Source organism: Charadrius vociferus, unplaced genomic scaffold, assembly GCF_000708025.1.
Source record: "Charadrius vociferus isolate BGI_N301 unplaced genomic scaffold, ASM70802v2 scaffold178, whole genome shotgun sequence".
Classification (NCBI taxonomy): domain Eukaryota; kingdom Metazoa; phylum Chordata; class Aves; order Charadriiformes; family Charadriidae; genus Charadrius; species Charadrius vociferus.
This window is the reverse complement of record NW_009649717.1, coordinates 61,359-86,327: the sequence shown is the minus strand read 5'-3', so window position 1 is coordinate 86,327 and position 24,969 is coordinate 61,359. Positions and strand designations below refer to the sequence as shown.

Here is a 24,969-nt window from a genome sequence, read left to right as displayed (position 1 = left end):
CTAAATTCTGTAAAAATAAATAGCAAAACGTCATCATCTCAATAATTCCAATTTTCAGTTCCTTTAGAGCTCTTATTTTTAGGGCAATTTATGCTGGTGCTTTCCAGCATTTCTCTTCTCCCTCTTTATTTTCTCAGCCTAAAGGTGGAGAAATGGAAAATGTTAAACACCAACTATAGGGTGTGTCTTTCCCAGTCTCTCTTATCCAAAGAAATCAAGCTGTACCTTCTGCTTTTCGGCTTTATTGGTGTAGCTAACCGGCCTCTGCCAAAGACCATCACCTAGCTTGAGGAAGTTCTTTTATCACAATGTATTAAAAATGCCTCTGTAAGGTTTTTCCCTATTTGTTCTCTAAATTTCCTCTCACAGCTCAGAATGTTGTTCTCCCATAAATGTTTATAGGAAACTCCTACTTACTTTGCCAGCGAAACAATGGCAGGATATAACCCTTACTCTGGTGTTCTGAATTTATATTCTGCTCTATTAGTGTCACTTGAGTTGGATTTCCATTTTATTATAGGACTATTATTTTTTGGGGGCCTGAACATTCTCTTGTACCTTGCTATATTTCTCACCTTCTTGATTCCTAATTGTTCCAGTATATACATACTTTCTCTGAGTCTAATAAGGTACTTTTAAAGAACCTCCATGCTCCTTCTACGGATTTTAATTTCCTAACTTTGCCCTTCAGGCTATTTCTAACTTCCTCAATATAAAAATCTTCCCTTTTTGAAAAGTACTGTAATATTATTACCTCATGGTAGGATCCCATGGGAGGATGTTGAACTTAATTATATTATGGTCACTTTTATTTAGTGGCTCAACCACGTTAACTTCCTGAATCGACTCATATATTTCACTCAATACCTGCATCAAGACTAGATTCGCCCTTTCAGCATTCCAGAATTCTTGTAACAAATGACCGTCTTTGGTGTCTACGCGCTATTCCGGTATTATACTGAGAGGGCTTAAAAATAAGTGCCTGTGATATACATGAAAAAATCACCAAGAAATACTTGTTTATTCAATGCACTTTTAAGAGCACCTAAAGTCTAAAGGGCTTAATTGTCAGTGAAACCACACGGAGTTTTCTAAATTCAACTATTCCTTCTCTGTGCATGAATCAAACTGTATGTTTGGGAGGTCAGTTACAAATCTAACTCTGTGTGTGTTGAAATTCATGTTTGTGCAGCATGAATTCTTGCAGGTTAAGAATCCTATGGTATTTAAAATCAGCAAAAGCAAATTACTGGTTCTCCCATGGCTGGAGAGCCTAAGCCCATTCAAACAGCAGCTGGTTCCTTACGTTATTAAAAAAAAAAACCCAAACCTGAAACCCAAACTGTAAATTAATGATTTTGTGACCTGTAGTAAACAGAAATTGTGACACCTTACAAGTGAAAGTACATTACGATGTACAGTAATGTAGCTTAAGTAATCAGTTGTCGTTAGGTCGTTAGATTCAGCCGAAGACAAACTTTAGTAATGAACTATACGGTAGTTTTGAAAAGCAGATTGAAATATGCTTTGTCTTTGAACTAGATCCGCTGCTTCTCTGAACTTATAAACATGACTTTGAAAGAATGTACACTGTTTTCCTGATTAGAAGTCCCTTTTTTTTTTTCCATTACTCATTTATTTCAATCCCAATTTTAAAATGTAGCTCATTAGAAAAGCATTCTCAGTAACAGAAGTTGAAACAAATATAGACATGTGTATCCTCGTTCAGCACAGGGCAAGACAGCTATTACTATTACACGTTATAAGAACACTAATATTTATCTGTACTAGACTAAATTTCTTTATTATTTTAAATCCTGAAGTGATTACTCTTAAATCTAACTTTTTCTTAAATTTGCCAAGTGAGAAATGTTTGCTTCATTAATGTTATAATTTGTGGTTCACATTTCAAAAGAAAGCTAAAAATAATTTCTGAAATAGTGTGTCTTGCTGACATAAACACAGTTAACTTATATTTTTGCAGCTTCCAGGATTGTTTCACTTGTACAAAGCAGTAAAAGCATTCTGCTCTTTCCATTTTTCTCGTACTATAAGAACCAAGAAAGCAGGAATTTGTTTAGCTCATTGGCTCCATTTATCCTGAGCCAAGACCATGATCTTGGAAACCCTTTAACTTGGCTGAATCCAGTACAAAGTTCTTTTCAAAAAGCCAGTGCAATTAGAACAACACAGTGTATGTTCAGTCTCAAAATTAAGACGATAAAGTTTCAAACAGCTAGAACTGAAACACAGAGTATCATAGACTCAGACCTTTAATCAGTTAAACACAAATCCTCATTCCACTAGTTTTTGATCAAATGAAGAATTGTGTAGTTGAGGACAGCATTAAGAAAACGCTATTCTACCTTTCTGCACATGGGCAGAACAACTACCACAGAAAACAAGGGAGCAGAGTGGAAGAAGTGTACGTTTTATGCAGTCCAGCTTTGGGAGCTTCTCTACATACTCCAGACACAGCAATACTATAATACAAGCAATACCCTTTGCACTTTCTATTTTATCCCTCGTTATTGCTGAGTGATAATACGCATTTGCTAACCAAATTGGTACATTGCAGAGTCTGTTTTGAAATCCAGTGCTTCATTTTCGAAGCTGTTTTTTCCAAAAACCTCTCCTTCACTGCATATCTAGTACATCAAGCACGCGAATAAGGTATTCTCTTCATGTTCTGTGAAAACATCTGTAAGTGGTATTTTGAAGAATTACAGCACTTACGAAAATCGAAGAAATCAAATTCAGTACTAAGGATTCTAGTTCATTATGTTTCATTTCACCCTCTCAATTGTTCACTGATTGTTGAAGGTACATTTCTGTTTTATTGAACAAAGGTAGGAATTCTCAGGCCTTATTAAATGACAATTTTAGCAGTGGTCAGATTGAGAGTAGAGTAGGAGTTGCTTTCATGTATTTTGGTTTGGGCTTTTTTTGACCATTCATATAAAGTGATTTCAGAAGTTACTAGTTTGTAAGTAGCTAATTAAGTTTGTTTCCCTTAGTCATTGCCATGTTTTTCCCTTAGAATACTTACTTCTGAAACTTGAAATATTTATGCAGATAGTCAAATATAATAAAATTTGTACACATTGATAAAATGTATATAAATTTTATACAAAATAGAGGTTTATATGAATTGTACTGAACTAAGTTCCTCTCGTTCTTTTGTTTGTGCCTCATATGTATTTAACATACTATTTCAAAAGTGAATTTATTAAGAGGTCCATAGAATTTGTAAGGAGAATGTATCTCTACAAGAAGTGCAAAATGTTGCAAGTTGCAAAATACTGACTCATTAAACTACAGCAAAACCACAGTTTTGAATGCTTCTGCTTCAAAAACTGAAATTACTTTTAAATTAAGTAATGGATTACACATTTTTTTTTACCAAGCATTTGTAAATAAAGCCTTTGATCCAATTTTATCTGTGGCCTTCCCAGGCCCACAGACCTTTGGAGAAACACGGGTACTGTCTGTGAAATAGTTTTGATTTGTCCCAGCGAGGGGCAAACTAGTGGAGGGGGTAAAACCTGAGAGAGGCTAGTTTCAATTAGGCAGTTCCCTAATATTCTCTGCTTTTGGATTTGTCTGTTGCTTCGAGCATTTGACATGACATTTGGAATTTCACAGTATTTGGCAGGGCTGTGATCTGTAAGTAACTGTAGAGGCAAATTTGAGCAATTATTTCATAGGTGGCTTGTTAAGTTTTATTTGATCTTGCTGACTTATTTACCCACGTACACACATGCTTGTTAGATGAGACCACTGACTTCTCGCTCTTTCTCTCAAAAAGTCACTGTAACCATAACATCCTAATAATATTGTCCTGTCATATCCTGCAGGGCAATTATGGAGGAGAAAAATAGCAGTAATGGAAGCTGCTGACATTTTGCATTGCCTTTCTTCTAATCTGAAATTCTATTTATTTGACTACATCTTTAAAGTGTTCAAGACTTAGTGCATGCATGAACATACCTAAACGTCGCCTGATACTTGATAAGGAGAGTCAACAGTGCTTGGTCACCTCTTCAACTAGGCTCCTATGAGGCGTACAATATTATTTTACATCCATTAGTCACAATTAAGCATTCGAATGGTAATGGAAAGGTATGTGTTTTCTTTAAGGAAAAGTTTGAAATGACATCCTGAGAAGACCTAACTTCCTTCTAATGTGGTTCCTCATGAAAACTGATCACACTTCCAAAAAATGATACGGATACTTCAAGTTTAAGTAAGTACTCTTCTTATGTAGTTTCATGTAATAGAAAAAAAAAAATCTCTTCTTCACACTCCAGTGTGACTCAGATCCATTCATCCAGCACTTCTGGTATGTTGTCTCTGGGCTGTTACAGTGATTGAGAATCTAGCTGATAGAGATTCACAGAACTTTTAGGAATGTCAAAAATATAAAAGTTTTTGGTGATTTACTCCCTCTTTTATTTCTTTTCAAGGCATTCAGTTAGCATAAAAATAATGATTATTACATAAATTAAAGTTGTTGCAATTCAGCTGTAGGGATTGCGATTCAATGCCAGTGAAGATAGATCAAGGTTTTAAAAAGTATCTGCTGTAAATTAAAAACAAATGGTTGAAAGTATTTTGCAGACCTCTCTCCCACAGATTGTATATTCCATTTTCCAAATTAAATCTAAGAGAGAATATTACTTTATTGAGATTTATGGAATAATTTCTTTAAAAATTCCAGCAATATGAGAATGCAGGCAGACACCGACAGTGAACAAAAATAAGTGTCAGCTACTAAGTGGTTTCAACTTTTGGAGTTTTTTCTTTTCGGTAATGGGAAAAATTAATTCTGACTGTTTTTTAAAACTAAAATTATATATAAACCATTAAATTAAGGACAGATCATTTGTCCAATTTTAACTGCAAAGGGGATAAAATGGGTGGAAAACATGATAATATACCAGTGCTTCATTGGAGGAAGTGTTCCTCCCACAGTCCAACTCGCTGATCCTGTCTAAAGAATAGGACTTAAGAGCTTGTGAGAAAATGCGTGTAAGAGGATATAGAGGAAAATTGTTCTGTGGCATCTGGGTAAATATAGGAATAGCAGTTGGGCTGTATTAACTATGAAAGTATATATGTTACTCAATTTTTAATCTCTTTCAAGACAAAGACATGACCCATTTCTGTAAGGCATAGTAGAAGGGATATATCACCAGAGGCAATCATATAGCTCTGATGGACAGGAAAGCACGCAGAAGAAGTCTCAAGGACACGGTACTGTTTTTGAGAGCTCCAGTACTTCATGGGTTCCCTGCAGTATTCTAGGATCTCATTACAGATTTTGGGGTGTCCAAGAGCTTGAAGGGATGATGAATCTTGGAGCCTTAGTGGACTGTTAAACCTCCTCCCATTAAAGAAAAACATGTGGTTGAAACTGTGTTGGCTAAAAACCATGGAATTTTCTGCGTAACTTTATTCCTTCTTTGCCATTTTCTGTTGGATATCATGATCTGCCTGTTATATTTCAGCAAACGCAGTAATTTCCTTTTAATTAGATAATTACCATGTTATTCATTGGTCTTGATCACTTCTAAATTCAGCTTTTGGTTTTAACAAATGCAGTTTCAGAAGATGATGGATTTTTACATTTTTAAAACAGCTAAACGTTCAAAAAGGATTTGTACACATAACAAAATTAAAGTAGGGATTATCTAGCACTGTGTGTGGGATACAGCTATAATCTATACAGTGCATGGAAAAGAAACTGGCATTCTCAATTGCACTGCACACATCTCAGTAATAACAGGGTATGAGGCATACAATTTCATGGAACACCCACAATGAAAATTATTCTTTCCAAACAGAGAATTGTTTTGGAATAAGTGAGGTTAATTGGCACCATGGGATTCCTCTCAAGGAAACACAGAACATTAAAATCTACACATGTGCATGTAAAATGATAAAGTATTATCTTCTTTCCCCTCTCAGCTCCTCAAATCTAAGGCACGCTACCCAAAATCAACAGAAACTATTATGTTTTGTTGATTCAAATTTCCTTAGAATAAACTGGCAATTCTTCATCTGGTCAGCTTACAACCTGAAAGTCACTGCACTGTTCCACAATTGCTAGCTTGGGTATGGTTATCTACTGCAGTCTCTCACACAAAAATAGAGGTCTCTAGAGCTTTTGGCCCATGCTTTTCAGAATTGTAAGCATCTTTATTTTCTGTGCAAGCAACAGAGCTATATGGTGGTAAGATAAAGGCTCCTTCAGAGGACTGTTGTGCCCCTTTTAGGATTAGAACCAAACTCTGCAAACGGTTAATGGGAAATCCAGGCACATTTCACTGATATTATATAGTCCTCGGTTACAACACTGGTTGTATTTTACAGTTCCTGAATACAGTTGAAGTATATCAAGTCCTCACAAAAGTATTATCACCCTCTCAAAAATCATAAAGAACTTATCACTAATAAAGAAAAAAAAATCCTCCTTTTCATGAAGAAGGCTGAATTCTCATGCAGGCTGTTGTGCGGTGTGCATTGTGTCTATTTCATTAACGTTTAAGGTCATTAGAAACAAGGACATTCTACTCGGTTTATCTTTAAAATGTCCTGTACTTTCACATGTGGCCGTTTTCACACCTTAACCATTACTTGTTTCCTAGTTTTCTGCCCCAGTTATGTCAAGACATTTAAAACCAATTACTTGTCATTCCTAGTGGGCGCGTCACAGGTGAGGTGTGGCCTCAGAAATGACGTCTGTTGTGCTACAAGCCTGACGGCAGCTCTTCTGATCTCTTGAATGAGTGAGAAACCCCCGTGTCCTGTGACCCCACATTTCTTCACATGCAAGTCCTCTGCTGAAGAATAGTCTTCATCACTTTCCTCTCTGCAATCTCCAGTGGAAAGCTGAGGTGTATATTGGTTGCCTTGTCATTTTATCAACAACATAGACAACATAGCGTGTCAGCTTCTCACCAAAGACATCCTAGAGCCTCCCCTTTCATACTCTGAAAGAGGAGTTCCAGGACACCAAAGAATACCCCAAAATGTATCGCTGTTGTATGCCAATAATTTTATTTCCCTTGCCATTCTGTCTGGGCCTATGCACATATCTTAAATGGACTTACCATTTAATTAGTCTTAGTTAGAAGTACAAGAGCAAGACAGCAAATAGAATTTGCACTAATAGAATAGAATTTGATTGTGGAATTAAATGAAAATGATGTCTTACACTGTTCATAATAGGATACATGTAATATTTATATTCTATACTCTAATATTGCTATTTTAGAGGACTATACCTCTTCTTCATAGACAGATGGGAGCTTGGTCTGGTAGAACAAAGAGGTTTTACTTCCTAGAGTTTTCATAGACAATGTTTCTGAGTAACTGAAGAGTTGCAGGTCTGTTAGGTTGAACAAGGAAGAAATTTAGATAGGATGTTCCAATTCTCCTTCCAGTCCCAAAGCCTGGAGAGAAGTACATCCTTCCACTGCTCCCCTGTCTCTCCATGCATCAAAATAATCCCCTGTTGGGAGTAATTGGTCACAAACTGAGTAGCCACTATAAGTTTGGCTTTCTAGAGAGCAGAAGATAACCTTTGCCGAGAGTATGTCGTGCTTAGTGGAGGAGAACCCAGCTTGCTCTGTGATGTCAAGGCAAAGAAGTTCAAGAAAGGTTCATTCATTTCACCCTCATCCACATAAAAATTCAGAGGAAAATAAATTGATTGTAATTACTGGACTTGGATGGAAGGATTAGCATGAACTGTGTGAATTGTGGGTCTTTTCTCAGTAACAGAAATCCTACGGGTATCGATGGACGGTGTATGTGTTAACTTAGGTCTGTACATCAACATGATGCAAAAACAAATGTACATATCTACTGTCAAGAGGAATATGTGGTAAGTTTTATCAATGATAGAACTGAGCATACAATTCAGCAAATAACACAAAGAAAATTGCAAAGAAAATGGACTGTTAAAATATTTAGAAGGAATTATATAGGAATATAGCATTTAAAAACATTGGGAATGAAAAAAACCATGTAAAACCAGTCTTACTGATTAATTTGAAAGTAAGATGAAATAAAAAGGTGATTATGGGTTAGGATTTAGGGGAAGTTTCTGTTAAAATTTGTTTCTGACAAGGCAAACCCTAGTCGTAGAGTCCAGAAGAAGGTGAAGGAGGTCAAGGGGTCTAACTCATATATTCTTAACAGTGATCTCCAAAATCATTTCATTGAGGTTTTCTATCCCTTTTCCTTTCCCTCCCCTGCCTTGCCCTTTCCTTCCTCAGAGGCTTTGCCCTCTATCACAGTATTCCCATAAAAAGTACTACCAATGTTTTATTACAAGCTCCAGGGGGAAAAAAAAAAAAAAAAGGAAAAAAGAAAGATCTCTACACAAGCAAAAGTGGTAATTCCATAACAGCCGTTTTAAGGATACTCATTTTGTAGGATTTTCTACTCTAGGCACTGTGTGAGGCAAAATGCAACAGAATGCAGTCATTCTTGCTGGCTGCACAGTTTATGACTCTGTAGTCAGCAGATACAGCAGAGCTACACCAGAGCTTGGTCAAAATAAAAAAAAGTGGCAAAACACTAAAAATAACTTAAGGATCAGAGATGACAAGCAACAGAACATGAAGTCCAACTGCAATTCCATACCTAAAGAACTAATTCAGTCGGTGGACTTATACGTAGAAAACTACCATGTAACTACAGGGACTTGATTTTAGCATTGGCAGTAGTAAGATGTAAACTTGGCTACTTTGTACAGTTCTGAGATCTTTCATTTTAAAAGGATATTGGAAAAGTTGAATGATTGTAGGGAAGGACCGCAAAAGTGATTTAAGGAGTAACAGTTGCGGCCCTAGAGCTATTTAGCTTTTCAGAAAGTATTCTGAAAGGTGATCATAGCATTTAACTCCCAAGATACGTGGTAGACTCTTCCTTTTTTGTTGTTGCCAAATCATACCTTGATGCCTTCCCCTCCGAACAATACATTTTAGACCAATATATTTTAGACTAATACCTGTTATTGGGCTCAGGAGACAAGAGAGTGAGTGAAAATGGATGTAATATGTTGTGCTACATTTTATGGTGGCTGCTACTAATCTAAAGGTTTCCAAATCTTAGGAAATAATACACTTAATAAGATAAAATACAGCCACGGGAGTAAGGAATTTGGAGAACTACTAGAGCATTCAGTATTTTTCTGTAAGTCAGATATAATCTTGAGTACAAGGTGACTGATCTTGTAATAATAACACATTCAGCACTGCTACATCTCAAGAAGTCACTAAATTCAAGTATTTAGAATGTTTTGGTCCTTTTTTTTTTTTCTGCTGGGTGCATCATGGGATAAAATCATATTTGCCTGATACTTTTAAAGCATTTCATTATTTTGCCTAACTTTTTGATTCAGATCCATCAGGACTATTTTTTCTTGATAATTGATTAACGTTTCCTTAAATGCCACTGAAATCAAAGTATTACCATTATTAGTTCAACAGCTTCTCATTCAAACTTTCTGCCTCTCTTCTACTTGGCAATAGTTTAAAACAAAAAGAAAATAATGGTAGTGAAAATCAGTCTGAAAGAAAAAACGGGTACTAATATTTTCATTAAAAAATTGTCTTTGGTACATAACTTTGAAGGAACAACTGTAAAATGTTGCTCTGTAACTAACAACTCTCTTCACCACAACACAACGGAGCAGTAAATCACCAGAACAGGGAAGCAGAATTTCAGGGTTTTTTTTCCTGGTAAATGCTTATTCTTTTCTTCTACATACATACCACATACTCAGGGTACTTTGTAATACTAATGGGCACAGGTGATGGAATCAGTATGTTCTCCACTACACTGGACTATATAGTCCTGAATAGTTGAGCCCAGGTGCATGTCCTACATTCAAGCTACAGGTGCATGTCTCACTCTTGTCCTTACTCAACTTTGGGGCAAGACTGAGGTGCACAGCTTCCTTCTTTTCACCACATTCTTGAGATAGGGAAGAAAAAGCTAAGGGTGACAGGAGGGACTTGGCCAAGTGCCCAATCCATCCATTCATCCGTCCTACAATACTTATGTGGCCATCGTGATGTAAAATACATTGGAGAAGGCCACAGATGTTGAAATAGCAACTTCTTCGTTAGGATGCATTCATGGCTTCCAGCAACTAAGTTGAAAAATATAAGATCAAAAAAGCATTCCCGCTAACTGCGCTGTCAAAGAGGATTAGAGATTAGGAGATGTGCAGAGAAAAACTGTTTCTTAAGCTTTTCAGAGACTTTTTTTTTCTTTTTTTAGTCTTCAGGAATCCTGCGTATAATTTTCTCTTGAGTAGGGCCTCCAGGAAGCACAAGCTACCATCATCCATTCATGGCATCTCTCTGTTATGAGATACTTCTACCTGCTTGTGCTAATTCCTTCTGAGATACTAGCAGCATATAAAATTATCGCTTCTTCTCTTTCATTTGAACTCCTTAAAATTAAATCACATAACTGTCAGTAGATTTTGCTGCAGGAACAATTTTCAAGCAGAGACCTCAATGACTTCAATGACCATTAAAAGCCAATGGACCAATAAAATATATGCACCAGGTTATACCACTCTTCATACTTAATTTCCGTTTATATCCACAGACATTCAAAGGGGCGACTGACAAGAAGCAACTCAAGATAATCCTATTTATGCGCTTAGGTTAGTGGGACCAGTGAAGAAGCCCTACAAGCTTGCTCACAGCAACGTTAGGGGCTGAATTTCATCAACACTGGGACCATTAGTCCCATGAGAGGAACAAAACAGCGTCCTTTCAGGAGGGTGTCACAGCTGATGGCTATACAATGCGGTCACCTTTCTTCCTCTTTTTTCATATATTGTTTTCCTCCTTACCTGACTGCCAGTGCTGTGATGAGCGAAATGATGTTAGTGAGATCAGCACTAAAGTCCAGGATTATTTTTATGAAGGAAGTACGTCATTTCTGTTTCTTGGTTATATAAGCCTCAAGACAGTTGTAAGTATATTCTTTGGAAAATCATCATGCAACAGATTTGCTGCTTTGTGACAATGTAACTATTTTATCACTCCTAAATTCCCTCTTCACATTAGAAAGAAAAGATAAAATCAACCACTCCTATTTTACTCCACCTATCAACATTAAAAATATCTTATTGGGATAGCTGTCCAAAACGCTTTTCAGAGGCATCTATTTAAATTACCTTTCATTTAAATTACCACAGCTGCATAATCATCATCATCATCATTATTATTATTATTATTATTATTATTCTTTACCAGATGCAACATATGTCTATAAAAGTTTGAAAAAATATCTTTAAAATTGTCACTAGAGTTAAGTGTTTTTCTGTATTTCAGGTACAGACAAAAAATTAACAGAAACTATTCTCAGACACTTGGGAATAAGAGAGAAAATTTTTACACTTCTTTATATGGAAAAAAAAAATCATTTGCCTTTTCTTGCTACCATTGCTTCAAGGTTGGAAAAGAGTTGAACAATTTTTGTTTACTTCAATGAAGAGTCTCTTTGTTAATTCTAGAATAACATTATATGGATGATGTTTTACAGGAACTGACTAGATATTTGGGTCATCTATGAATCAGCATAAATGAACAGTGAACTCAAAAAAGGCAATGTGTTACCGTGGCAAAACACTGGAACATATGGGCTTAAGTTTGATCAGGGAAAACTAAAAATTCATTGATTTCATTGTACTTTTTCACTTACACCACTATATGAGAAGAATCAGGCACGTCAAGCAAAATGTGTACATACAAATTCATCTACCTTACACTACAAGCATTTCTTGAGTCAGTACAGAGGACACATTCAGCAATTCTCACACTTTGCATGTGGATGCAGTGCTTTATAGTTGGGTTTTTTTAATTGCTGGCTGTATGCTATCTGCAGTGCCTGCTGGAAAATTGTCTATCCACATAGTATTCTCCACTACTGATTTCTAGTTTTAAAGCGTATAACAGGTAAGTAAAATCAAATACCCTTCAAGCAGTATTTTGATGGAATAATTGCTACCATTGTCACAGTGGTCTTGCATTCTTGTAGGTAAAAGACCGTAGACAATGACTGTAAGAATCAGACTGCAGGGAATAAACATAAAAATGTTGAAGAACCCTTGTTTTAAAACGACCATTTGGATTATGTGGGTTTTGTTTCATTCTATTTATTTATTATTTTAAATAATATACTCATTCCTCAAATTCTTATACTTTCCCCTTTCTCTTTAAGAGCTAGAGTATTGCTTCTGGGCACATTCCCTTTCTCCTTACCTGTGAAGTAAATAAAGCCTCCGTTCTTGCCAGCCTGTATTACACGCTGCAAGACAATTATCCTCAGTCACTGAACTTCTATCTCAGGGAACTGATTTAGACAAAATGTTATACTTGAAACAGAGTTTAAAGTATTATATGATGGTTAGGGTAGTAAAGACTAAAAAGATCAGGTCACTGATTTAAAGTGGAACTCAAAGTTGAATCTGAATCTGAGGGCAGCTGTTGAGAGTCTTATCAACCGGGCTATTGCCTATTCAGAAGCATGGAAAATCAGTTTTCCATTTAGCTTTGCCTCTAAGTTCCAGCTGTAAAAGTTTGCTTGGGACCGATAGCAGTTCTGGGGAAAGTTTCAGTGTCAGTTTTTCCACAAGTACGAACTATCAGAATCTTCAGTTAAGAAATACGAAACGGCCTTATATTGATGTTCAAAAATACCCCTGGTAAGTCTCTTGGTTTGGTATCTTGAACATAATCGTTACCTACAGAGGCAGAAAGGGAAGTGTTCAGGAAATCACAGAATTGTATAAATTGATTCTTTTCCTGAAAAAGGTGTCACATATTTCATTTCTCTCTCTCTTTCAACAGAAACCAAAAATATCTGAGAAATCCTCTCAGAAAAGACTATGTTAAATTGGCTTATTGCCCTTATAGCTGAAACACAAAATGATTCGTTAGCCTGTGCTATGCATTTTAAACCCATATAGTTTGTCACAATTATTATTTAAGATTACTGTCAAGAGCATGTCAATATATCTTTCATCCACGAAGGCTTTATGATATACAGACCTGACTGTTCTAGGCAAAACCTGATTACAAGTTAAATTTGCTTTACATATCTAGATTTTACTTGCATTACTACTCTAAAACACGACAAGAAATCAACATGGAACAACACTTATGACATTTCCAAAGTAAAATATCCCCCAAAAGACTTACGAGTTTTCCAGTAGTACTTACCCCATACCTAGATGTAATTTCTTACCTCCACCCTCCAATGTATTCCCATAATTGCCCATTCACCATTCCCTCCCCTGACCATGAAAGTTTTCCCATTAAACACCATTAAAGCTGTTGCACCGACCCGCCTACCTGTCTGAATTTAGAGGGTCAGTCATTTTTTACGTGCACCTCAAACACATGCCGTTTTAAGGCAGCCTCCCAGCAAGGGCAGCTTGTCCCCGATTTGAGGTTGAGCCAAGAGGGAGTGAGCACCACTGCCCCTCTCCCAGGGGTCCCTGAGCACTCCAGTCCCCCGGACACTCCTGTTCCCAGTTCTCAGGGCATCGCCGAGCACCTGTAGGTCAGGGGAGGCCCTGAGCCAAACTTGCTGCCACCGGAATCACAGCAAAACTCGGCTGAATTCAGTGGGATGGAGATGAGCCCAAAGGATGAAAATACAAAGATAGTGCTGTGGGATGCTGGTGTTGGATAGTTTCTTCTGAATTTAAAGTGAGGAAAAAATGAAAGGGTAAGAGAAAAAAGGTGATGACAGTCATAAGACGCTACGTTTTCCCTTCCTGGAACAAGGAAGTTTTCACTGCGTTGCAAGATAGAATTGTAGTGTCTGCGGTCATTACTCTTCTTTTTTTATTATTTAAATTAAAGTAATTTCTGAAAGAAGCTTCTTCCCCCTTTCCCCATATACAGGCTAAAATATAAACAGATAGAGATAAGTAAAAACTCCAACCTTTATTCCACTTTGAACAAGCTTGTGTATATCCAGAAAAGGTTCCTTAAGTATGTCTCCTTCAGGACTGAAAATCTTCACATATCCTTCTTTCTCAAGAATAAAGAGGCGATGGGATCCATCCCCACAGTGTACTGCTCCAACAGGCTGCCTTAGTCCACTCACCACCTCCTGAATACAGAAGCAGTTGTGCTTGTGTTTTCTAAAAAAAAATTAAAAAAATAGTGAGAAATTTCTTTTTTCTCATAACCATGACACAACAATGTCCCTAAAAGATAAAAAGATTGCCCCGCAGTGATATTAAAATCACAGTTCTACAATCCAGAATAAATTATTTCCTTGAATGTATGCAAGCAGGTAATACTGAAAATCAATTTGAATGTCACTCAAGCAAAATTTGGTTTGTATAAAAATGAAAATTAATTTGTCTTAGGTCTGAAGTATAGAGGAATAGGAAAGAAAAAAATGGTAAAAAAAGGAGAAAATTTATAAATACAATTCTATAAATAAATATTCTGCTGTACAGTAAACATGGTAAATTCCAGCAATTTGACAAAATCTGGCTTCTAGAACACATTTAAAAATAATGACTTATGATGGGACAATCTAATTTAATTATTTTCACAATGAAAAATACATGAATGAAATAAATTGAAAATGAAGTATATATTTTACTAATGAACTTATTATAGTTGTTTAGTGACATTAAATTCAGGTGGAAATGACTTCCCAGAACTATGCATGATCCACAGGGTGGACCTTAACCAAGTTCCACAGGGTGGATCAAACCAGGATTCTAACACCTTTTCAGCAACGCAAATATCAAATGGCACTGAAATATTGCAGCTAATGTAACTTTCTCTTTTGACGTACACTAGCAGCAGCGAAAGAAAGTAACATCTGGAAAACACAGCTGCTGAGCATAAGCACACACTGAGCTGTTCCACTGTGAAAACCACAGGCTTTGCTAGGGTTTTTTTTTCAGATTAAACAGCATTTATCTTTATGAACCTGCTGATCTCTTCCTCTTTGTCATATTCTTCCATGTGGTCCAGGGAGTTAGAAGCTGGCCCTCGCACTTGTTTTCTTGGAAAATCTGGAAAGCATACACCACCATCTTTTCTTGCATAGTAAAAGCAAAACTCATCAGCTGTAGTTTGGAGAAAACCTTAAAAATGCAAAAGAGCATACAAATATTTAGTGTGTTGTCATGTCTGCAGTTTTGTGCCGTCACACTCATCTTTAAATAGATTATATATTGAGTGGAAAAAGAAGTCATTTTAAACAAAGTGCTATCTGCAAAAAAGGCCTGCTCTGAATAAATACAAACTGAGTATTACCTTTTATAGTTTATTCATCTGTATTTGTATTAAACATTATTTTCAGCATGCTTAAATAAAAATACCGATTCATTCAAAATGACACTACAGTTCACTCATTAAAAAATTAAGAGGCAAAGTTCTGAGTTGAGGCTGTGATACACTTTTCCCTAATTTTAACCCTATTAATCAAGCGGAGTATCTGCTGTAAAATAGCTTGAGCAGCTTTCATTTAACTTTTTTTCCCCCTCCCCCCCCCCAAAGTGGCTGCTTGTAGTAAAGATTTCAGTAAAGACTTCAGGAAAAGACATGCAGTAAAGACTTTTGTGGAATGCTGGGAGCAAAAGACATCAGTCGGAGAGGTGAGTAATTAGTTGTCTCGGAAAGCGAGAAGTAGTGCTGAAAACTGCACCGTGTCGACGTGCAGTTGGCCTCTGGTGACTCCCAGCATTAGACTGGGTGAACACAGAGTCCCGTCGCGAGGTTTGCTTCCTCAGCCCCCATCCCCTGAGAGAGGGGATATGTCTCACGCTGCACCGCAGCTGGCTTTAAGCTGGCTTGGATGAAAGGTGGTCTTTAGGTTTTAGGTTAAAATGAGAAAGAGTTCGAAGACCCAGGGAAACAAGGAGTTGGTAAACTAAGAGCCTCTGAGGAAAAACCCTGCCGCTACTGATACTACACTGTGTTTAATGACAGCAAAAGTATCTATTTCTGTCCACAAACCTATTTCTAGTCATTTCTATCCATTTTTTAATCATTAGTATTAAATCTAAGAAGATAGAATTTGGCTAGTTATACATGTACTGTTTTACTAAAACAGATGTTAAGATAATATGTCTTAAGTTACCTTCATTCCTCTTTGCATTATTGGCATACTGTGTTAGGATGTACTATGGTCCAGGACATACCTCATAGGATACACAGAATTAGCACTTAATTGGAATTAGAGGCCTAATTTATGCATGGCTTTACCACTTGTGAATAATGCAGTAATCCATAGATCTTGGCCATAAAACCTCTGGCTTAGAACGTACAATAAGAGCTGATCAGGGACAGCTGTGTTTCGTTGGAAAATGCCAATTTCTTAAAAGCAAAGCTTTTTCAGAAACATTATCAGTTTTGACAAAATTTTAGTTAACATGAAGTTTCTGGTCCAAGCTCAAACTTCTGGTCTAAATGAAAAAGAGAGAAACAGACAGCAAACCTCATATCATTATACTCCGATGTCTTGTAATTAGGGTGTTTCATTAGGAAGAGGAATATTCAGGTCAATGCCCCTCATCTGTCAGGCAAGAGTTTGACCCTAAGTCTCCCATTTCCCAAGTAAATGTCCTAAGAATGACTTTATTAGCTATCCTGGGGTGGTCTCTCTGTGGCTTTCTTCATGGAAAATTTCGAAAGAGTTCAATTTCTTCCTTATGTGGAATAGGAAAATTTTTTAGATCCCAGAATTTTTGCGGAGTGGAAAGCCTTTCCCACCCAACTATACTTCTTTTCATATGCATCTTCCTTTAAAAATATTGGAAAAATAACACGACAAAGCCTGCTTTTGGTTTCTATAAAATAATCTCTGGAAACACATGGTAGTATGTTGTGGTGTAAAAGTTTAATTACCATGATTTGGAGCTTCAGTAAATATCATCTCTGAGGAGCTGGTTTTAATTTATAGTAGTTATTTGGAGAAAATGGGAGATATAATTTCAAGTGGAACAACTGAAGAGGAACTCTGATATAATCACAGACTAGTATTCCAAGGCTTGTAGATATAATGCCAAAATCAAAGGTAATCTAAAATCTTGCTGTCGAATTATTTGATTCAAGAATACACAGGTTTTGTCTTTAATAATTTATTTCTCTTGGCACAGGGGGTCGTTCCAGAAAACGCAATAGAGAATTAGAGGTGTAAAATTTCTGAGAATTTCTAGAATTTTCCAAGTATACCGTCTACTATCTACTAAAGATAAACTACTCTTGGCCTGAATGTAATCTTTAGTCAGAAAGACCCAGAGCATATTATGATCATATTGTTTACTCCGTACATGTTCATCTCAAATAACAACCAGATACAAACTTGACTAATGCCTTATGCAATGCCTTTTCTTATATGTAAGACTAATCCCTTTTCCTTATGAAATATTTTATCATGCACTTAAGTACATGTTGCACTGCAGTTGCCTTTTGCTATTTAGCAAACCCACCAGCAGGTTCCAACAAAGGATAAGGCTTATGTTCCATTTTCGTTAGAAATGCTCATAAAAAATGCGGTTTGAATTAAACTGTGAAAATCAGTCAGTAAATTGCTAAAATGTTGCATTACTGGAAGGAATGTAACCTCGGTAAATACAGTTTCACCTGTGTATTAGGGGGGGAATTTTGTTCTATAAAAAACACAGTGATTTTTTTAAAAAAAAAGTCTGCTTGTGTTATATAGGCTAGATTCAACGTACTAACAGCTTCACCTAAAGATAGTTAGAAAAACAGTTGCTTCTACTCTCCTCTCTGCTTGTAGCCATTTAGTGTTTTCTTCATCGTGCTTAGATTTTAAGGTCTTTAGTGCAGAGTTTGCCATTTTGTGCAGTGTTTGTACAGTGTCCAGAAGAATGGTCCCTGACAAGTGCCCCTAAGCACTAGAATTGTTTGGAGGAAAAAAAAATAAAATCGTTTTGCTCAGTCTGAGTTTATTCAAATAGAGCTCTGTCACTGTCCGCTATGAGAACTACGCCTAATAAGGACTGCTACATTTGCTCCTGTGTGAATTTCTGTACTTATTATTTTAAAAGACTCATATATATCATGACACATTTCCTGCCAGTTGTGTATGTGTTGACAGAGCAGTGCCCATGTTAACAAAGAAAACCGAAATCACAAAGGAAGATTAAACATAATGTTTTTTACGTGTCAGATTTTGCACAGACTTGCATTTCTATGCTTTTAAAGCTTTCTGTTTTGCAAACAAGAATCAAACTTTTCAGTTAGGGTGGTCACAGTGAAGGGTTTCTGTGTTTGCCTTTATAAAAACCGGTGGAATAAGTTGCATGATTTCAAGCCTTTTCAAAGGAAAACTTCTGCTCTCAGCTGATCCTCACCTCCTCTCTCCACTCGTATTTGCGGTCAGTCATTCCTCACGCTGTAGCTTCCTTCCTATCCCACCTTCATTAAATTCCACTTTGCTGGATTCCCCGCTTACCCATCCCCCTGCCTCTTCTCTTTGATATACAACTCCAGTGTTGTGGTAGCATTTGTCCCGGGGTCTTCACAGCGAGTCAACTTCCTATTCGCTCCCTTCCTTGTTTGCACTGCACGCGGGACTGAATATCATCCGCTCATCCGAGTAGACCTACCCTGGCTTAGGGTGCATCTGGAAATCAGGCTCACCTGCTTTATTCCTGCTAGTAGTGACTTTGAGCGTAGAGTTCAGCATTGTGTAAAAGAAGCGGTTGCTTGGGTTTGGGTTTGGTTTTTTTTCTGATTTGCACTTTTGACAGCTAGATGTGAATTTGTTCACAAAACCCACATTCTCCTCTCTCTTCTCCACTCTCAGTGAAAACTAAATCAAAGAGGTGATTCCAGATTGATTCTTTCAAAATGTAGTAAGTTCAGTGGTAGCTCACATCACTTCCTACTGGTTTTCAAGTGACTAGTGTCCCCCTTCCCATACTCAGACACATTACACGTACCTGCACACAGGCAGTGCCAGGATTAATACCCTCAATGCTCTTGTTATTAGCAATGTTATAAGCCAGTCCTATTTTTCTACAGGTTGACTGTGTTGACTGTGACTATTAGTGGACTACGTTAGAACTTCTGGAAGTGTTGTGTGGGTTGCAGAATTTCTTAGGTTTCCAGCATTTTTGGTTGGGCTGCTCCTGTTTTGAGTTTAAAATTTCCTATCAAGCATCCCGTCTGGTAATGCCTGGATTCAGATTTGGGCCTGGATCTGAATTCATCTATGATCATCTGGAACCGATTTCTTCAAACAAAAATAATGGAGAGCGTGTAGTTCAAAACGCATCCAATGCCCTCGGATGGCAGAATGCGCCATGGCTGTGGCACAGGTTTGTTCCTTAGAATACGTCTCTTCAACTGGCATGGATCAAGTTTCTGGTCATGCCTAAAGGCAAAATCAGCTGTGTCTTAGTTTACTAGCTACATTAACAATAAATATTAGACAGGCTTCTCTACCATCCCTGGGACAGGCTCAACAGTGAGACAGGATGCGTAATATGGAGGAGTCCCTATCCTCCCTCCACCTGGCTGAACGTGGTGACTTAAGGGATAGGGGTGAATGGCAACAAGTTCCTGCCCGGTGCAGCAGGCACATCTCCTCTGTGACTACCCCACCTTCCCAGGTGCCCTCGCATAATAGCTATGAGGCTCTGCAAGTGGAACTGTTCATCTAGCTTGGAGGTGTCGCCGAGGTTAAGTTGGCCTATGCCTTGCATCAAAATTGCTTCCATAAAGAAAAATAGACGGTCATTGTCATAGGAGACTCTATTCTGAAGGGAACAGAAGGCCTGATATGCAGACCAGACCCATTTCTTAGGTAAGACTGCTACCTCCCCGGGGCCCAGGTTGAAGATGTGAAGAGAAAGCTTCCTACACTGGTACAGCGCTTGGATTATTATCCATTATTGATTTTTCAGGTAGGCAATGAGGAAGTTGCAACAAGAAGTCCAAGTGCAATGAAGAGAGACTTCGGGGCCATGGGATGATGGGTTAAGGGATTAGGAGCACAAGTAGTGTTGTCCTCGGTCCTTCCAGTTGTAGGGAACGATGAGGGAAGAAACAGGAAGAGCCAGCAGATCAATACCTGGCTCCGAGCCTGGTGTCACCAGCAGAATTTTGGGTTTTTTGATCATGGGTCAGTCTACACGCCACCAGGTCTGCTGGTGACAGAGGGAGTATACCTGTCTCAAATGGGGGAAAGGAGTTTCCTGTCTTTTCCTGTCTTTGCACAGGAGTTAGTGGGGCTCACAAAAGAGCTTTAAACTAGATTTGAAGGGGGAAAGGGGTAAAACCAGACAGAGATAAGCCTGGAGGTGGCACACCAACATTTGAGGGATGGTGTGCTAGAAAGGTCCTTTGGTCTGCTGTCTCAGTGGAGGTAGGGGATGGAGATGCATGCAGCAGCAAAGATGCAAGACTTACTGAAGTGTTAGAAACCATGGAAATGCCTGAGAACAGTCATGTAGGAATTAGGGCTTCTCCCCCCAAAAAGGTGGGAGGATCAATAGCCCAACTGAAGTACATGTACACGAATGGGCAACGTTGCATGGGCAACAAACAGGAGCCATTGTGCAGCTGGAAAACTATGATATAGTTGCAATCATGGAAACATAGTGGGGTGACTCGCACAACTGGAGTGCTGCAATGGATGGCTATAAACTCTTCAGAAGGGAGAGGCAGGAAGGAGAGGCGGTGGAGCAGCCCTGTATGTTTAGAAGTGTTTTGACTGTCTAGAGCTTGATGATGGTGATGATAGGGTTGAGTGTTTATGGGTAAAAATCTGGGGGAAAGCCTACAAGGCAGATATCATGGTGGGAGTCTGTTATAGACCACCCAACCAGGATGAAGAGGCAGATGAAATATTCTATAAGCAGCTCGAAGAAGTCTCACAATCACTACCCCTTGTTCTTGGGGGGGACTTCAACTTACCAGATATCTCCTGTGAATACAATACAGTGGAGAGGAAACAGTCTAGGAGGTTCCTGGAGCGTGTTGAGCATAACTTGCTGGCACAGCTAGTGAGGGAGCTAACTAGGGAAGGTGCCCTGCTGGACCAGTTGTTTGCAAACAGAGAAGGACTTGTGGGGGATGTGATGGTTGGAGGCCGTCTTGGGCATAGCGATCACAAAATGATAGAGTTTTCAGTTCTCAGAGAAGTAAGGAGGGGGTTTAGCAGAACTGCCACCTTGGACTTCTAGGGGACAGACTTTGGCCTGTTTAGGAGCCTGGTTGACAAACTCCCTCAGAAGGCAGTCCTGAAGGGCGAAGGAGAACAGGATATTCTTCAAGAAGGAAATCTTAAAAGTATAGGAGCCGGCTGTACCCATGTGCCAAAAGACAAGCTGGCGGGGAAGAAGACCGGCCTTGCTGAACAGAAAGCTTTGGCTGAAACTCAGAAAAAACAAAGAAAGTTTATGACCTTGAGAAGAAGGGGCAGGCAACTCAGGAGAACTACAAGGAGGTCATGAGGTTACACAGGGAGAAAATTAGAAGGGCTAAAGCCCAACTAGAACTTCATCTGGCTACTGCCATAAAAGACAATAAAAAATGTTTCTATAAATACATTAGCAACAGAAGGAGGGCTAAGGATAACCTCCATCCTTTATTGGATACAGAGGGAAACATAGTGACAAAGGATGAAGAAAAGGCTGAGGTACTTAGTTCTTTGCCTCAGCCTTTAATAGTAAGACCACTTGCTCTCTGGGTACCCAGTCTCCTGAGCTGGAAGACAGGGATGGGGAGCAGAATGAAGCCCCCATAATCCAAGGGGAAATGGTTAGTGACCTGCTACACTGCTTAGACACACTCAAGTCTATCAGGCCGCATGGGATCCACCCAAGGGTGCCAAGGGAGCTGGCAGAAGTGCTCACCAAGCCACTTTCCATCATTTATCAGCAGTCTTGGCTAACCAGGGAGGTTTCAGTTGACTGGAAGTTAGCAAATGTGACGCCCATCTACAAGAAGGGCTGGAAGGAGGATCCAAGGAACTACAGGCCTGTCAGTCTGACCTCAGTGCCAGGGAAGGTTATGGAGCAGATCATCTTGAGTACCATCACACGGCACATACAGAACAACCAGGCGATCAGGCCCAGTCAGCATGGGTTTATGAAAGGCAGGTCCTGCTTTACTAACCTTATTTCCTTTTATGACAAGGTGACATGCTTAGTGGATGAGGGAAAGGCTGTGGATGTTGTCTACCTAGACTGTAGTAAAGATTTGACACAGTTTCCCACAGCATTCTCCTGGAGAAACTGGCTGCTCAAGGCTTGGATGAGTGTACTCTTCACTGGGTAAAAAACTGGCTGGATGCCCAGGCCCAAAGAGTTGTGGTGAATGGAGTTAAATCCAGTTGGCAGCTGGTCACAAGTGGTGTTCCCCAGGGCTCAGTACTGGGACCAGTTCTCTTTAATATCTTTATCAACAACCTCGACAAGGGGATCGAGTGCACCCTCAGTAAGTTTGCAGACAACGTCAAGTTGGGTGGGAGTGTTGATCTGCTTGAGGGTAAGAAGGCTCTACAGAGAGATCTGGACAGGCTGGATTGATAGGCCGAGGCCAATGGTATGAGGTTCCACAAGGCCAAGTGCCGGGTCCTGCACTTGGGTCACAACAACCCCATGCAGCACTACAGGCTTGGGGAAGAGTGGCTGGAAAGCTGCCTGGTGGAAGAGGACCTGGGGGTGTTGGTCGACAGCTGGCTGAATATGAGCCGGCAGTGTGCCTAGGTAGCCAAGAAGGCCAATAGCATCCTGGCCTGTATCAGGAATAGTGTGGCCAGCAGGACTAGGGAAGTAACCGTTCCCCTGTACTCGGCACTGGTGAGGCCCCACCTCGAGTACTGTGTTCAGTTTTGGGCCCATCACTGCAAGAAAGACATTGAGGTGCTGGAGCATGTCCAGAGAAGAGCAATGAAGCTGGTGAAGGGGTTAGAGCACAAGTCTTATGAGAAGCAGCTGAGGGAACTGGAGCTATGTATTCTGGAGAAAAGGATGCCCAGGGGTGACCTTATCGCTCTCTACAACTACCTGAAAGGAAGCTGTAGTGAGGCCGGGGTTGGTCTCTTCTACCAAGTAACAAGTGACAGGACAAGCGGAAATGGCCTTCAGTTGCACCAGGGGAGGTTTAGATTAGATATTAGGAGAAATTTCTTCACAGAAAGGGTTATCAAGCATGGGAAGAGGCTGCCCAGGGAAGGGGTTGAGTCACCATCCCTGGAGGGGTTTAAAAGATGTATAGATGTGGGGCTTAGGGACATAGTTTAGTGGTGGACTTGGCAGTGTTAGGTTTACAGTTGAACTCAATGATCTTAAATGTCTTTTCCAACTAAATGATTCTTTGATTCTATCACCTTGGAAAACTTAAAATTCATATTGTTTGAAGATACTTCATTAAGTCACTTAACTCCAGTGTCCCCATCAATAATCACTTAAACTGAGGGTCATAGTAAAGATCAGATGAGAAGTAATGAGAACAGTCACCTGGGATGAAGCAGGCAAGTTCTAATCTCATAGACTTTGTGAAATATTACACCGTCCTGCGGTGACATATCCATACAATCCTAACAGCTATTGTCATTATTCTGTTTAAATAAAGAATTGGGCCACTAAAGAAGTCAATGGAAGTTCTGATATAGTCATAACTGGTAGGCAAACTGCTGTCTTAAAAAGAGTTAACAAAGGATCTGCTAGAGTGTTCATCTTTGCAAAAAGAAACAGAACAAAAAATGAATTTCTGGAGCTAACTCATCAAAAAAAAATTAAGTATAATTTCTCAGTTGTCTTGTCTAATATGTACCGCTAAAAATTCAATTCCAGAAAAGATACTTGCTATCTTAAATCGCTAATAATAATTCTCATTTGTGCAGGACTTAAGGGATAAAATTATTTTTGCAGTCAGCAATTTCCTTAAACCCATTTGTATTGGTGTTCAGAAACAATTAGCACTCCGTAATGGAGGAAGAGTAATTATTTGACTTTTTAACAATTGCGCAGTGAATCATTGCCAGAGAGCTTGGGTTTGGGGGCCTGTTAATTTCCAACTCTTTGTTTAATCCTCCAGGCTAAACTGAAAACATAGCTTCCACATTTTCTATTTTTTCCTTTCTTTTGCAATAAATATTATTATGGATATACAGGTCCCACAAGTAAAACAGAAAACCCAAATAAGTTGTTATTTTAATTATTTATAATTTAGAATGTGTAAGACTATTAAACTATATTAAAATCCCACAGGCCATCTTCTCAAAAAGAGGGACCTGAATCTTACTTAAATAATACCTTCAGGAAATACTAGTATAGGTTTCAACAACCACATGTACCAGTCGAGTCACCAAATGAACCCTGTTGGTGGATGTAAGCACGCAACAACTTTTTGTTAGCACAACCCACTTTCAGAACAAGTATTTAGAATGATTATTAGCATCTGATTGATGTAGGAAAAATCTTATTTTAACTGACGCTCAAGTATGTAAGCTCTTTTCCTGCAAAGCACAGTGCTCTGTCCAGTGCTAAAGTTATGCTTTCATCTGGTTATCTTTCAAGGCAACCTGGGTGGTCAGAAAAAGCACTTGACATCTTGATGCACTTCAGCAGTTTTACATATACACAAACTTTGTAGAAAAATAAATTTGTCATTCGTCACCACATATGTTGATCTGAGGAGTGAGGTTCCTGCGGCTATAGCTCCTGTGCTGCTCAGCCCTTTCTCATTCTCCCTCCCTCCCTCCACCTCCTCCTTCTTTCTCCCTTTTCCCTCTTTCACTTTTGCCAGTTAAACAAATTGTTTCCTCAGAAACACCGATTTTCACAAAGTAACTATGAGGGACATGCTCTGCAGAATATGCTAATCATTTGCACTAGCTACAAACTCATGTCAAAAAAAGTCTTTGTGCTGACTTCTTATATGGGCCAAACATTTAGAATATCTAATCTGTTAT

At 38.7% G+C, this 24,969-nt stretch overlaps 1 protein-coding gene across 1 annotated transcript in view; it reads right to left on the bottom strand.

Moving 5' to 3' along the window:
• HHIP (hedgehog interacting protein) overlaps positions 1 to 24,969 on the bottom strand; it is a gene marked incomplete at its 5' end in the record, with an annotated part of 68,366 nt that overhangs the window by 41,760 nt on the left and 1,637 nt on the right. The window contains 2 exons of the mRNA XM_009890751.1: positions 13,990 to 14,191; positions 15,001 to 15,157. Of these exons, the coding sequence (XP_009889053.1) occupies positions 13,990 to 14,191; positions 15,001 to 15,157 (359 nt within the window). The remainder of the gene's footprint in view (positions 1 to 13,989; positions 14,192 to 15,000; positions 15,158 to 24,969) is intronic.